The following is a 14,032-nucleotide window of genomic DNA, read 5'->3' as shown; positions in this document are numbered from 1 at the left end:
TCGAAGCCGTGGGCGTTGGCGGGCAAACATTTGTTTGCTTCTCAAGTACCCATCTACTTAGTATATTCCGTACGTCAGGAAGCAGGGATGGGGTGGATTGCCTAGGTAGGTCAAGATGCCGCTGATACGGCACATATTCGTCCACGTCCAGTCCCTTTGATCCTTGGTAGGCAATTTTTGTTCCAAAAGTCCAGCCGCTGTACATACTCAGTACGGACAGAGCAAACCGCTAGAAAACATTCCCCACAAGTCCTAGGCCAATTGGTGGCGAGATAATTGTAAAGCCCGCATTTTGGCCCTCGTTAGTCTGACGTATTGCCCGCGGACTTGGCTTCTTCCTGGACCTCTTTTCCTTCCTTCTCGCACTTGCTTTCCCCACGCATCTCTTCCTGGTACAACAAGCTACGGGCCCTAGACCGCTCCAATTGCTCTCGTCAGCCCTTCTGGTCCCTTCATCTCGCCTGCGCCGACCGCAATTCTTTTGTCCTCGACACAAGAAAAACGCCAATCATGTCGGCCCCAGCTCCCGTGGCGAGATGCGTCCAGCGCGGTGCTCGCTCCATCGGCGGCCGGCTGGGCGCTAATGGCCGACCTATATGCCGCAACATCATTGCCGCTACCAATGCGGCGACGATAGCGACGACGACGACGACGACAACAACAATAGCAGCAGCAGCAGCAGCAACGACGCCCTCAACAGCCCACCGAGCCTCCCTGACCAACGCGACGAAAAGAACGTCAAGGACATGCGCAGCCCGTTCCCCGTTTCGCAGCAACAGCAGCTGCGCCGGCCTTCGACGGTTCACCACTAGTCGGGCGCTGCGACAAGATGACGACAGCGCCTTTGACCCGAGCCGCATCGAGCGCGAATCCGACCAGGTCGACGTCTGCATCGTCGGCGCCGGTCCTGCCGGGCTCTCCGCCGCCATCCGCCTCAAGCAGCTGGCCAACGAGGCCGGCAACGAGGACTTTCGCGTCATCGTGCTGGAAAAGGCCGGCGACGTCGGCTCGCACATCCTCTCGGGCGCCGTGATCCAGCCCACGGCCGTCAAGGAGCTGTTCCCGGACTGGCTCGACGAGGACAACCCGGCGCGCTTCGAGCACGCGACGCCCGCCGGCACGGACAAGATGCGCTTCCTGACCAAGACGGCCGCCATCCCGCTGCCCGCGCCGCCGCAGATGAGCAACCACGGCAACTACATTGTCAGCCTCAACCAGTTCGTCAAGTGGCTCGGCGAGCGCGCCGAGGAGCTGGGCGTCGAGATCTACCCGGGCTTCGCGGCGGCCGAGGTGCTCTACGAGCCCGACGGCTCCGTGCGCGGCGTCGCCACCAACGACCTCGGCCTCGGCCGCGACGGCCAGCCCAAGGACGCCTTTGAGCGCGGCATGGAGTTCCACGCCAAGGTCACCATGTTTGGCGAGGGCTGCCACGGCAGCCTCAGCAAGCAGGTCATCAACAAATTCGACCTCCGCGCCGACAGCCAGCACCAGACGTACGGCCTCGGCATCAAGGAGGTCTGGGAGGTGGACCCGGCCAAGTTTGAGCGCGGCCTCGTCGTGCACGGCATGGGCTACCCGCTCCCCAGCGACGTCTACGGCGGCTCCTTCATGTACCACTTTGGCGACAACATGGTGGCGCTCGGCCTCGTCACCTCGCTCGACTACAAGAACCCGTGGCTGTCGCCGTACCAGGAGTTCCAGAAGCTCAAGCTGCACCCGCTCTTCCGCAGCGTGCTCGAGGGCGGCAAGTGCATCTCGTACGGCGCGCGCGCCCTCATCGAAGGCGGCTTCCAGTCCATCCCCAAGGTGGCGTTCCCCGGCGGCGCCCTCATCGGCGACTCGGCGGGCTTCGTCAACGTGCCCAAGGTCAAGGGCACGCACAACGCCATGCACTCTGGCATCCTGGCCGCCCAGGCCGCCTGGCGCGCGCTGGAGCGCGAGGACCCGGGCACCGTCTTCCTCTACGACTACGAGGACTCGCTGCGCGCCTCAAGCATCTGGAAGGAGCTCAAGGAGGTGCGCAACCTGCGCCCGTCCTTCCACGGCCCGCTCGGCCTCCTTGGCGGCCTCGCCTACTCGGGCCTCGACACCTTCCTCCTCAAGGGCCGCGTGCCCTGGACCTTCAAGCACAAGCTGCCCGACCACGCCGCCACCAGGCCCGCCGACAAGTACCGCAAGATTGCCTACGACAAGCCCGACGGCAAGATCACCTTTGACATCCTGACCAGCGTCTCCCGCACCGGCACCAACCACGAGGAGGACCAGCCCGTCCACCTGCAGGTCAAGGACTGGGACGCCCACACCAACGAGACGTACCCGGCCTACCAGGGCCTGGAGAACCGCTTCTGCCCGGCCGGCGTCTACGAGTACGTCGAGGACGAGAGCAAGCCGCACGGCGTGCGCTTTCAGATCAATGCGCAAAAGTAAGTCGACTTTACCATGGTCTCGGAAAGTAAAAAGTGCAGTATAGTGAATGAAAGGTGGCTAACCAATTTTTTTCTTCTCTTCTCTCACAGCTGTATTCACTGCAAAACTTGCGACATCAAGGCTCCTCATCAAGACATCAACTGGCAAGTACCCCAAGGTGGTGAGGGTCCCAAGTATTACATGACGTAAAAAAAAAAGGAAAAAGAGGGAACAAAGAAAGAAAAGAACAAAGAATCTTCTCCATCATTCGGTTCTGCTTACTTTTACAACACACACAAAAGAAGGGAAAAAAAGACGATCCCATACGCCGTCGAGCGTAGAAAAATGGTGTTCTCGTTTGGACTTGGGGATTTTCTCTGTACAAGGAAAACACGTCGAGACAGGACAGAACATCCTTGACTTGCATTTGGCATTTTCATTCTTCTTCAATTTTGGTTCCCGTTTAGAACACTTGTTCATATTTTTTTAGGTGTTTTGATACCTTTGTTTTATAATTGTGCCAGGCAGAAAAAAAATTAAAAAGCCAACGGTCTCACATGGTGACAGCCAACATTTATCAGGTCACGAGCAGATTCAAAAAGCTGTGACAAACAATACGAAAAGAAAAGGTGAAAAATGCGCACCATACAGTTAACTTGACATGTGTTTTTTATTTTTATTTGCGACTGGCGAGATGGGAGAAAACGACGCACACAAAGAAAATGTGAAACAGTCGTGACCTCTTGCTGGCTCTGGGGTATTCCCGTGCATTCCGTCAAAGGGATAAAAAAGCTGAAAAGGGAGAGCGAGATGTGGCGGTGCCGTGCCGCAGCCACCCTTTGACGACGTCAAGCTACGACGGATCCTAAGAGACATTCCATGCCGTACAATGTGTACAAAAGTCTGCGTTCCAAGACTTTTTACGAGGTGCGCTGTTTGAAGTTGACGCTTGATGATGGCTGCACGAGATTTATTATGTAAATGTGCCCGTCTTTCGAGATAGCGCGCGCTGACTTTGGGGGGGCCGATGACGTCGTCAGGAGGCCAACTGACTATCAGTACTCAGTACGGAGTATCCGTAGAGTTACTCAGAAATAATAGAAAGACCAGATGATGGCTGGGGAGCTCACAAAGTGTAAAAAGTGGCAGCCTAAAATTCAGGGTTACCACACTTGCAGGGGTGTGGCAATCTCGCGTCGCTGGCCAAGACCGAGGTTACGATTGAAAATAATTGTTAGTGAGGTACTTGCAGAATTTACTGGGGCCGATGGGCTAAGACATGGCATGTACTCTATACTTGCGCAAGCCCCGGGATAGAAATTTTCGCCGCCTGCGAGACGAAGTGCTTCCGACGCGTAGTTTGTGCTGCGACGACAGCAAAAGGCTGAGAAAAACTCTCCCAGCATACTAAGAGCAGCGGGTAAGGCCACTTTCCACGTCAAAATTGTACCCAAACGACGTGAGACGCGCAAACTAGCGCAGCGCAGAGATCCAACAGGTGCTGCGACGATTGGCGCGTCACGTTCGCGGTCGAGGTATAGGGTACTTGATAAACCAGCCAACCAGAGGTCGAATAGGGGCCGGAGATGTGGGCTGGGCCGGTCGCGTATCCGTTGCAAGGGCAATCAATGACTCACAGACGCAAACGAAGGCTGGTTGCTCATCCCCCTTGAACCAACGCAGGATGGTCAGTCTGGTCAACTAGGCGCAGCAAAGACAGTCCTCCTCCCCTCCCCCCTTCTTCTCGACGGCGCTGCCTGCGCGGTGGCGAGCGCCAGATAGTCTGGATCGAGCGCCGAAAAAGTAGCACGGTGTTGCATCACAGCCGACCTGGTATAGACGGCGAAAACTGCGTTGCATGATTTCGCCACTGTTTGTTTTCTCCCACATTCTGTGCGGGCATATCGCTGCCCAGAAATGCCTGGTCGCTGAGGCGGATACACCGAGACCAAAGGACACCTGTCGTGATGAGAAATAACAACAAAGCAAAACTTTTCTCAGGGGTCCCGGCTGGTTTCAAAGACGTGTGTTCAGTTTCTTGCCTGTGCGAGGGAGTCGCTGACCGGGGTCTGCAGGGAGATGGGGGGGAATATCAGAGTGAGGCTTGTGGGTACCGAGAGGCTTGCCCCTCCCTCCTGGTGAAAGAAAAAAAAAAAAAGGGGGGGGGGGGGGTTGAGTGGTGGTGGCGCGAATCAACCCCGACGAGTAAGTTACGCGGCCATGTCGAGACCCACAATTTCCATTTTGAAATCCGGCTGGCTGCGAAGTCAATGACAGGATTGGTTGGGGGGCGGCAGCCCGTCGTGTCGCTGGGTTCCGGTGGGTGCTATGCGAGGTGCGTGGTAGGCTGTCGTGGGCTTGCAAGAGGAGCCGCCGAGCAGAGTTGGGCGCCTCTCGGGTGGTTGTCAATGGTCATCGTTAGGTTGACAAAGTGTCATGCCTGCCGTCGAGGCAGTGGCAAGACGGGATGCGGTTTCTCTTTGCCGCATGATACCGTAGCCGTTGCCATCGTGGTCGTGTCGTCGCGGGCCGGTTCGAGCCTGGGTGAGCTGGTGCCGACAGAGAGCAGCAGCTGGCGGGGGGTGGTTGGTAAGGTGGTCGGTCATGGGTAAAGTGAAGGACGAGAGAAGGAAAGAAGGAAAGAAAAAAAAGTGTGTGGGAGAGAGTAATAACGCAGAGAGGCTGGGCAAAGTGGCTCCGGGCTGCGAGGTGCTGGTTAGAGAAAAGGGGAGATGGAAAAGACAAAAAAAGTCAGATTGCCTGTGTGGGCGACGCAAATCACACGCATCACTCAGGGGGGGGGCAAGGGTGAAGAAGGCGTGAGGGTCACAGGGGGGGGCAGAATTGAAGCGCCCGAGCTGCGGAGGGTGGTGAAAGCTCGCTGCGGTTGGTTGGAGACTGACTGACAAACTGGCTAGGTGAGAGGCAGATAAAATTCGTCAGTATCAGTACCACATGTGAACCAGGTAACCCAGGTTGCCAGGCACGCCCGGCCCCGTATGGCAAGCTGGGGTGAGTGTTGATGAACGTTGATCCATAAGGCCAGGCTAGCCAAGCATCCAAAGCAGTCAGGTAAGTAGGTCGGCAAGATGGCAACTAGATACTTACTCCGTACAAGCCAGTAAGTATGTAGGTCTGTCCATATCATCATCCCTATCATCCATATCAGCAAGTACCCTCTCCGCCGGCCTGTTGCTGGGGTACCTCAGGGGCCTCCTAGTGCCAGACTGGGTTGGATGGTGGGAAAAAAGAGATAAATTCACCAGATTACTCGCCTATGATTGGCTCGTGTCGCCGCTAGCGCCACGCTAGCCTCAGGCCTGGCCCCTCCCCAGAGGTGTACCATCCCAGAGTCCTCCCGGGCCAGAACTGCTCCCAGAGGTTGCGCCACAGGCCACAGGCCGTCCTGTTGCCTGGGAGCCCAGGGAGCCCAGAGTCGGTGCCCACATGCCAGAAATATAAGTACCCAGCCCTCCCCCAACTGCCCTGTTCCGCCATTCTAGTGCGGAAGTCCCGATCGACGGCCCTACGTATTTTTCCCACCTGCGTTTGGTCACTCTCACCTCCCTCATACTAATTTTTTTCTCTCTCTTCCCCCTTCCTCTCCTCCAAAGTGTCTCCACTTTTCTTCTCTGGATAGCCTCGCTTGCTTTCCAACCTCCAGTCTCTTCTTGCTTCGTCATCGCACCTCTGCAAGCTCCGACACCTACAGCGTCTCTTCAACCGCCCTCCCTACTATTATACCCTGAAGCGACTTTGCCGGTGCCCGAGCGCAAAGATTTCCAGCGAGCTCATCTCCTAGGATAAGCGGACCCGACGTCTTCTCTCTCTCCCTCTGTGCGATCAGGCCAAAGAAACTGGAACACGTTCCTTGACGCCCTCGTACCGTCTCTCCCTCTGCCTGCAACCGATCCTGCCGACGAAAAATAGTTGACGCGATATTCGCCGTCGTCGATTTCGGATCGTTGCACGCTTGTGTAGTCAGATTTAAACCAAGTTGTGCCCTTGTTTGAAAGTGAAACCGCAGGGTTTGCTGTGTTCGACATCCTCGATACACATCGTCACCACCCTCACCACTGCCACCTTCGCGACGCTACTGGCCTGCTCAGAAGTCCACGCCTCGTAAGGACCTATTCTATCCGCTCGAGCAGCAATCTTTGTAGGGGAGACATTCACTTGTTCATCTCCCGCGACTGGTACGCACTCTCATTCTTCCTTGGTTGACTTTGCCACCCGTCGCACCCACCGCACTCGTTACATCTCGTTGTTCGCTACACTTCAGATGCTAACCTCGCTCCTCTTCTAGTTGCGCTCAGCTTTCTCACTCTTTGAGTACAAGCACCGCTACTCGATCGCGCGCAATCATGGAGGGCATTCAAACCCATCCGTCCAACGCCGCCCAGGCCAAGGCCTTCACTGCGCCTGGCTCGCTCTCTTTCCCCGGCGCCTCCAACGAGCTCACGCCTCCTGGCGGCAATGGTGATGCTTCGCAGCGTCCTGCCCTGCCCGGCCAGCCTGCTGCCAACGGAAACGGGGTGACTCCCGCGACGCCTGCGGCGACCCCGGCTGCTACTCAGGGACCTAGTGGTATTACTCCTACTCTGCAGTATGTATATGGTCCGAACTCTCTTGGTGTTCGGTAAGGCTCACATTGCTAAGGAACATTGTCGCCACCGTCAATCTTGATTGCCGTCTGGACCTGAAGACGATTGCTCTGCATGCCAGAAATGCCGAGTATAACCCAAAGGTACTTTTTACCTGGCTTCATCATCCGCAATAATTTGTCCACATTTCATTGCGATGCTAACTTCCTGGAAAGCGTTTCGCGGCCGTCATCATGCGTATCCGTGAGCCCAAGACCACGGCCCTCATCTTCGCTTCCGGCAAGATGGTCGTCACTGGCGCCAAGTCTGAGGATGATTCGAAGCTTGCCTCTCGCAAGTATGCTCGTATTATCCAGAAGCTCGGTTTTAACGCCAAGTTCACCGACTTCAAGATCCAGAACATAGTCGGCTCGTGCGACATCAAGTTCCCCATTCGTTTGGAGGGTCTTGCCTCGCGCCATCACAACTTCAGTTCCTACGAACCCGAGTTGTTCCCTGGTCTGATCTACCGCATGATCAAGCCTAAGATTGTCCTCCTGATCTTCGTCAGCGGCAAGATTGTGCTGACGGGTGCCAAAGTCCGTGAGGAGATCTACCAGGCCTTTGAAATGATTTACCCTGTCTTGCAGGATTTCCGCAAGGTCTAAGTGTCCGTCGTGGTTATTCGCGATCGGCGCATTTCAAGATACTACGTCCTCAACCTGTATGACTAAATTCTTGTCACGATCCCATGACTACTTTTTCCCGCAACGGTGGTGTTTGCGCTTGCCGGGACACAAGCAAGCTCCACCATCCGTTTGTACCATTTTGATTTTAAGCATTGCATTGGCGTTGGTAAAGGACAGACAGTAAGGTGGAGGTTCTTGATTTACTCTTTCTTTCCCGAAACCGTCTTCATTTTTCGGCAAAAAGCACAAAGACTTTTGTTTTCATCACGCGACTATACATAGATTGCTCGCGGATCTGTTGCTCATGATCGTATCATGGCCTCATTTCTGCTTTAATGCTTCTGAGAAGGAGAAAAAAATATTGCTGAGGAAGATATTAGCGGACTTTTTTTTTATTCGCGGAGGCCGACGCTAAGAGAAACAATTCAATCTGACAGATGAAGCTGACTTCATTCTGCCAATTCGTTGCTAAGAACTCTACCTTGACATCGGCCAGTCGAGTGACACTTCGGGTTGTTGCATCGTGAAAATCAGCAACAACGCAAAACGTACCGACCGCGCTTAGCTTAGCAGAATATTATTGAATGTCTTCACAGCTCAATTTTTTGCCAAACTCGCATGTGCCACGTTATGTACTCTTGTTCCGCACACGCCCTTCGTGACTCCACCACGCCCTAGGAGATGCCACTGGCCGCACTTTGATAAGACAATTAGGCCATAGTTCAGTCGAGGTGGACTCGAAAAACGTGGGGATATCGGGGGCGGCGCGGCTCAGCGAAGGTTCGGTGAATTTCGACGAACGGCGAGCACACCGATCGCAGCGACTGCTGTCCCTGTCCCCCACTCCCAGTCACAATGCTAGGCGAAGCACACTAGTCATCATCTGCTCTACTACAGATACTGATTGTTGCGCCCGTTCCTTTTTCTTGCTTTTCGAAGACAGGTAGAATCCCTCAGTCGAGTCGAGGGCATCCCGAATACGCTCGACGTTGGCGTCCCCTCCCTCGCAGCCATGCCGAGCTACACGATTCCTAGCTCCGTGCTCATTGTGGGCTCCGGCGTCTTCGGCCTCAGCACCGCTTGGGCGCTGACGCAGCGTCCCGAGTACGCCGACACCAAGATCACCGTCGTCGACAACGCCAGCGCCTGCGGCGGCGAGTTCCCGCCGCTCGACTCGGCGAGCGTGGACTCGTCGCGCATCATCCGCGCAGACTACGCCGACCCGCACTACGCCGCGCTGGCGGCCGTCGCGCAGGCCGAGTGGCGCAGGCAGGGAGACGACGAGCTCGGCGGCCAGGGCCGCTACTCGGAGTCGGGTCTGCTGCTCACGGCGGACCACCCGGCAGCGACGACGACGACGACGACCAAGCAAGGAAAGTTGACGGGCATGGACTACACAAAGGAGAGCTGGCGCAACGTCGCCCGCATCGCCCGGGAGGCCGGGCACCCGCCGGACAAGGTCCGCATCCTCGAGAGCGCGCAGGCGCTTAAGCAGCACCTCGGCACGCCGGGGCGACCGGGCGACTGGGGCTACCTGAACACGCTCTCGGGCTGGGCGGATGCGGGCGAGGGCATGCGCTGGCAGTACCGACGGGTCAAGGCGACGGGGCGCGTCGAGTTTGTCGATGCCCACGTCGCCGAGCTCGTCACCGAGGGGAATCGCGTCGTCGGCGCCAAGCTCGCGTCCGGCGGCGTGCTGCGCGCCGAGCTCGTCTTCGTGGCGGCCGGCGCGTGGACCGGCGCGCTCATCGACGTCCGCGGCCGCGTTGAGGCGACCGGCCACGTCGTCGCCTACGTCGACATCACGCCGGAGGAGCGCGACGTGCTCGCCCGGCAGCCCGTGGTGCTGAACCTCACGTCGGGGCTCTTCTTCATCCCGCCGCGGGACACGGTGCTCAAGGTGGCGCGCCACAGCTTCGGCTACCTCAACCCTGTCGCCGTGCCGAGGGCTCTCCCGCCATCACCCGCGGCGGCGGCGGCGCAGCGGCGCGACGGCGGCCGCCCCATCGTCGCCTCGCTGCCCATGACGCGGCGCAGCGGCGGGCCCGGCCGCCTGCCCGCCGAGGCGGACGCCGACCTGCGCCGCGCCTTCCGCGACCTCGTACCGCTGCGGGGGCTCGAGGACAGGCCGTGGCGGGAGACGCGCCTCTGCTGGTACGCCGACACGCGCGACGGCGACTGGCTGGTCGACTACCACCCGGGCTGGGAGGGCCTCTTCGTCGCCACCGGCGACAGCGGCCACGGCTACAAGTTCCTCCCCGTGCTGGGCGACAAGGTGCTGGACTGCATCGAGCGTCGCGGCGGCGAGCTCGGCGACAAGTGGAAGTGGAAGCACGTGCCAGAGGGGGACACGGTCGGACGCGAGACGAACGGCCGGTTCAGGGGTCTCATCACGGAAGATGGCAGCCGCGGCGGCTATCCGGGCATGATCCTCAAGGATGAGCTGGCACGAAAGGCAGAGGCAAAACTATGAAATTGGAGAATGCGCTTCGCTTCGGCTGCCTGGTTTCGCATTTGGGGGGGTCGGTAGTTTCTTTTATTGTGTTTCGTGATGCGATCTTGTTACTCCTTCTTCAACCAGATATAATGATATAGCATGAATTAGCATAAATTGAAATTTTTTGCCTCTAATTTCTAATTTCTCAAAAGTGACGTAGATGGCCAATCTTTAAAAGACAGTAAAACGCGCATGCTAACATGTCGTTGCACGAAGTGGCATGGTGGGGCCAGGCTGGCTCAGGATTTGTTCAACCTGCCGGCTTTGCGATCTGGCGAAATCTCTCCCAACATCGCGCATCAACTGACCACGCCACGGGAAAGGAAAAGGGCTTCAGCATAATCGCAAACCGAAATGATATTGAGCTAGTTGGCCGTGGTAGAAGAGACGAGACGACGATACAATAGTTGCGCTGCGCGACACGCCGCGCGCGCCACTCCTTTTGTCTCTAGGGATGTCAGGCAAAGGTTTCGCCGCCAACAGCGGCGGCGCCAGCAGCCGCGGATCTACTAACGCTGATGCCAAGTCGCAAAAGCTGGCCAAGCAGTCTGTCTTTGAGAAGCAGAAAGCTGAGGCTGAAGCGAAGCGCCTGCGCGAGGCGGCCGAGACGAAAGCCGTATACGAAGATTTTGTGAAGAGCTTCGACCGCGACGACGACTACGACGACGACCATCACCACGGCGGCAGCCACAACGCCCGGCAGGATGGTGCATTTAACAGCAGCAGCCGCGGCGGGCCCCCTCGTCACGGCTTCGGGGGAGGCTCGCGGCGGCACTTTGGTGCTTCGTCCTCGGGCCTCAAGAGCGGCCCGGGTAGCCTCGGCCCTGCGCCGAGCGCCTTTGGAAAGAAGCGCTCCTTCCAAGACTTCAACAGGAGCTCACCGGCGTCGTCATCGCGCGATCGAAGCGGCGTGGGGTTCGAGGACCACCGCATTGGGCTGGTACCGCCGCCACCGCCGCAGGGCGGCGCGTCTCTGAGCAAGGCGTTTGCGACCAGCGACGACGACGAGGACATGGCTGAGGCGCAGGACAGGGAGGAGGAAAAGGCCGTCGCACGGCCGACGCTGCGGCTCTCCAACGTGCCACCGGGAACGTCACCGGCTACGATCAAGGCCATGCTCCCCTCCAACCTGGCCGTGGACAATGTCAGGCTGTTGCCGCCAGCGCCGGGCGCCGGGACTGAGCGCAAGAGCCTGGTGGTGATTGTAACCATGTCGCCGGAGACGCCGGCGACGGACTTGGACGCGGCGGTGAGCGCGCTGCAGAACAGGTACATGGGCTACGGCTACTACCTGGCGCTGCACAGGCATCTGTCCTCGGCGGTGGCGAGCTCGGCGGCGCTGCCAAACCTGGGCTCGTCGAGCGGCTCGCACCCGTTCGGCGCCAAACCTGTGGAGCAGCAAGGCGCCGAGGCGAGAGGCAAGAGCACGCATCATCAGCAAGGGTTTCACCGCGGGTTCGCGCCGCCGACTTCGTACGGGCCGAACTACGTAGCAGTCAACCGCGCCAACATCCTGCACGTGCCCGTTCGGCCGCCGCAAGATGTGCGGGCGATACAGCTCATCAACATGGTCATCGAGGGCCTCCTCGAGCACGGGCCCGAGTTTGAGGCGCTGCTCATGTCGCGGCCCGAGGTCCAGCGGGAGGAACGCTGGGCGTGGCTCTGGGACGCGCGCAGCGAGGGTGGCATCTGGCTGCGCTGGCGGCTCTGGGAGGTGGTGACAGGGTCCCAACCCAAGGCGCAGCGGGGCAAGTACGTGCCGCTCTTTGACGGCGCGCACGCGTGGAAGTCGCCGGACAAGCCGCTGCCGTTTGAGTACACGACAAGGCTGGAGGACTTTGTATCGGACTCGGAGTACAACTCGTCGGACGAGGAAGACGTGGAAGACGAGGCTAACAACAACAACAACGGCGGCGGCGGCAACCGCGACGGTGAAGAGGGCGGTCGGTCTTTTCTCAATCCGCTGGACAAGGCCAAGCTGACGCATCTCCTGGCACGGTTACCGACTACACTAGGGAGGCTACGAAAGGGAGACGTGGCTCGCATCACGGCCTTTGCGATTATGCACGCAAGCCGGGGCGTGGACGAAGTGGTAGACATGATGATTACGAATATTGAGACGCCATTCTCGCTCGCGTCGGCGAATCTCGAACGAGAGCGCGATCGCGAGCGGGAAAGGGCCACCACCGCTGCAACGGTGGCGGCGGCGCCGGGTGAGGAGGGACCGCCGGACTTGAGCGGCGCGAGCCTGATTGGGCTGTACGTGATCAACGACGTGCTGTCGTCGTCGTCTACGAGTGGCGTGCGGCATGCGTGGCGCTACCGGCAGCTGATTGAGGGGGCTCTGCGCTCGCGCGGCACGTTTGGGTGGCTCGGCCGTATGGCGGAGCGGCAAGGCTGGGGCCGGCTGCGAGCGGACAAGTGGAAGCGCAGCGTCGGGCTGGTGCTGCACCTGTGGGAGGGCTGGTGCGTGTTCCCGGCGGCGAGCCAGGCTCTCTTTGCGCGGAGCTTTGAGAGCCCGCCGTCGTTGCGGCCGCCCGAGGGCACGGCGGGAGCGGAGACGGCGCAGGACGGCGGGGGCGAGGCCAAGGACGGCCGGTGGAAGCTGGTCGAGGCCAAGTCGGAAGAGGCAGAAGACAAGGGAGAGGAGGAACAGCAGGCCGGAACGCAAGGCGAGCCGATTGAGGAAGACGATGTCGAGGGAGAGCCGATCGTGGACGACGACGTCGAAGGGGAAGCGATTGACGAGGACGACATTGAGGGCGAGCCGATTGAGGACGATGACATTGCCGGCACGCCGATGGACGAGGAGGATGTGGCGGGCGAGCCGATGGACGAGGACGAGGCAGCGCCGGCGACGGCGACGGAGACGGGGCAAGCAAGACGGGGCGGTGGCGGTTCGCCGCCGGAGCCGTCGCCCTCCGGAACTGGGTTCGGGCTACAGCCACGGAGACGGATGCGGGCGGCGGACATGTTTGCAGACAGCGGCGAAGACTCTGACTAGCAAAGGGGGCAGATTTGTTTTTGTACAATATAAGCTTGGCGCTCTGTAGGTTCATTTCAACCGATGGCATTTCTTCTTCTTTGTTCGTGTACCAGTACGGTTTGGTAAAAGAGGGGGTTGTTGTTGTTGTTGTTGTTGTCCCATAGGTTCCATTATTACGGCGTACTGACGCCGGAGCATGTGGCCTTTATTGGAGGCTGCCTGCGGGAAGAATGGGCCGGTTGGAGGGATGGATGGATATAAGATGAGGCTACGGATACAGCTACCCAGCAACCTGTAGACTGAAGGGGGAGGGAGAAGTGTGATGAGTAGATCACCAGTAAAGAGATCCCTGTATAATAAAGCCTGCAGTAGAGACCCAAATGCTTGGCAGCAGCAGCATCATCATCATCGTCAATAACGACGGACGAACTTTTATCCAACCGTCTACTTGTTACATCGGCGGTAATTGGTGATGCGCTTCCCGCGGCGGCCGCCTTGATTTAGTAGTATACAGGACGCCACCATTTGTTCGCTTGGGTCATGACCGGGCTCGTCATGACGCCTTTTTGCTCTTGTTTCCCGAATGCTACCCGTTTGAGAAGGTCCAAGAGGAGAGCTGAGGGGGTAACGAAGAAATGGGGGGGGGGGGGGCTAGCAGAGATGCCGGGGCGGGTGGTTTTTTTTTCTTGATTATTGACAAAGTAAGTAGAAAAGGCCGTCGTATTATTGGGGGCTGTTTTCTTAGTGGTGGTTGGTGGTGGTGTGTCGTGGTGTGAGTGCGAGCCAATAGAAACTTGCTCATCTGGGTCCGACTGGCTTGCCGATTTGTTGGCTGGTGGGCTTTTCTTGGTTGCATGCCCGGGGTAAACGA

The 14,032-nt window shown here is 58.5% G+C and overlaps 4 protein-coding genes across 4 annotated transcripts; all 4 read left to right on the top strand.

The window, feature by feature from the left end:
• Positions 1 to 510: 510 nt before the first annotated feature.
• On the top strand, positions 511 to 2,427 carry V2A60_006700 (electron-transferring-flavoprotein dehydrogenase; the record flags this gene model as incomplete). Its single annotated transcript, XM_083257992.1, has 1 exon — positions 511 to 2,427. The coding sequence occupies one exon, from the start codon at positions 511 to 513 to the stop codon at positions 2,425 to 2,427; it is 1,917 nt and encodes a 638-aa protein (XP_083114118.1).
• Positions 2,428 to 6,770: 4,343 nt separating this feature from the next.
• Positions 6,771 to 7,657, top strand: V2A60_006699 (TATA-binding protein; the record flags this gene model as incomplete). Its single annotated transcript, XM_083257991.1, has 3 exons — positions 6,771 to 7,012; positions 7,066 to 7,153; positions 7,226 to 7,657. 3 exons carry the CDS (start codon positions 6,771 to 6,773, stop codon positions 7,655 to 7,657), a joined length of 762 nt encoding a protein of 253 aa, XP_083114117.1.
• A 1,033-nt stretch (positions 7,658 to 8,690) lies between these two features.
• V2A60_006698 (FAD dependent oxidoreductase) lies at positions 8,691 to 10,151 on the top strand (the record flags this gene model as incomplete). The annotated part of the gene is made up of 1 exon (XM_083257990.1): positions 8,691 to 10,151. One exon carries the CDS (start codon positions 8,691 to 8,693, stop codon positions 10,149 to 10,151), a length of 1,461 nt encoding a protein of 486 aa, XP_083114116.1.
• Positions 10,152 to 10,629: 478 nt separating this feature from the next.
• V2A60_006697 (SWAP/Surp domain-containing protein) lies at positions 10,630 to 13,179 on the top strand (the record flags this gene model as incomplete). The annotated part of the gene is made up of 1 exon (XM_083257989.1): positions 10,630 to 13,179. One exon carries the CDS (start codon positions 10,630 to 10,632, stop codon positions 13,177 to 13,179), a length of 2,550 nt encoding a protein of 849 aa, XP_083114115.1.
• Between the last annotated feature and the right edge of the window lie 853 nt (positions 13,180 to 14,032).

The sequence above is a fragment of the Cordyceps javanica genome, chromosome 4 (genome assembly GCF_051103115.1).
Source record: "Cordyceps javanica chromosome 4, complete sequence".
Taxonomy (NCBI): Eukaryota; Fungi; Ascomycota; class Sordariomycetes; order Hypocreales; family Cordycipitaceae; genus Cordyceps; species Cordyceps javanica.
Note: the sequence above shows the minus strand (reverse complement) of the source record. Positions and strands in the feature narration are given on the sequence as shown.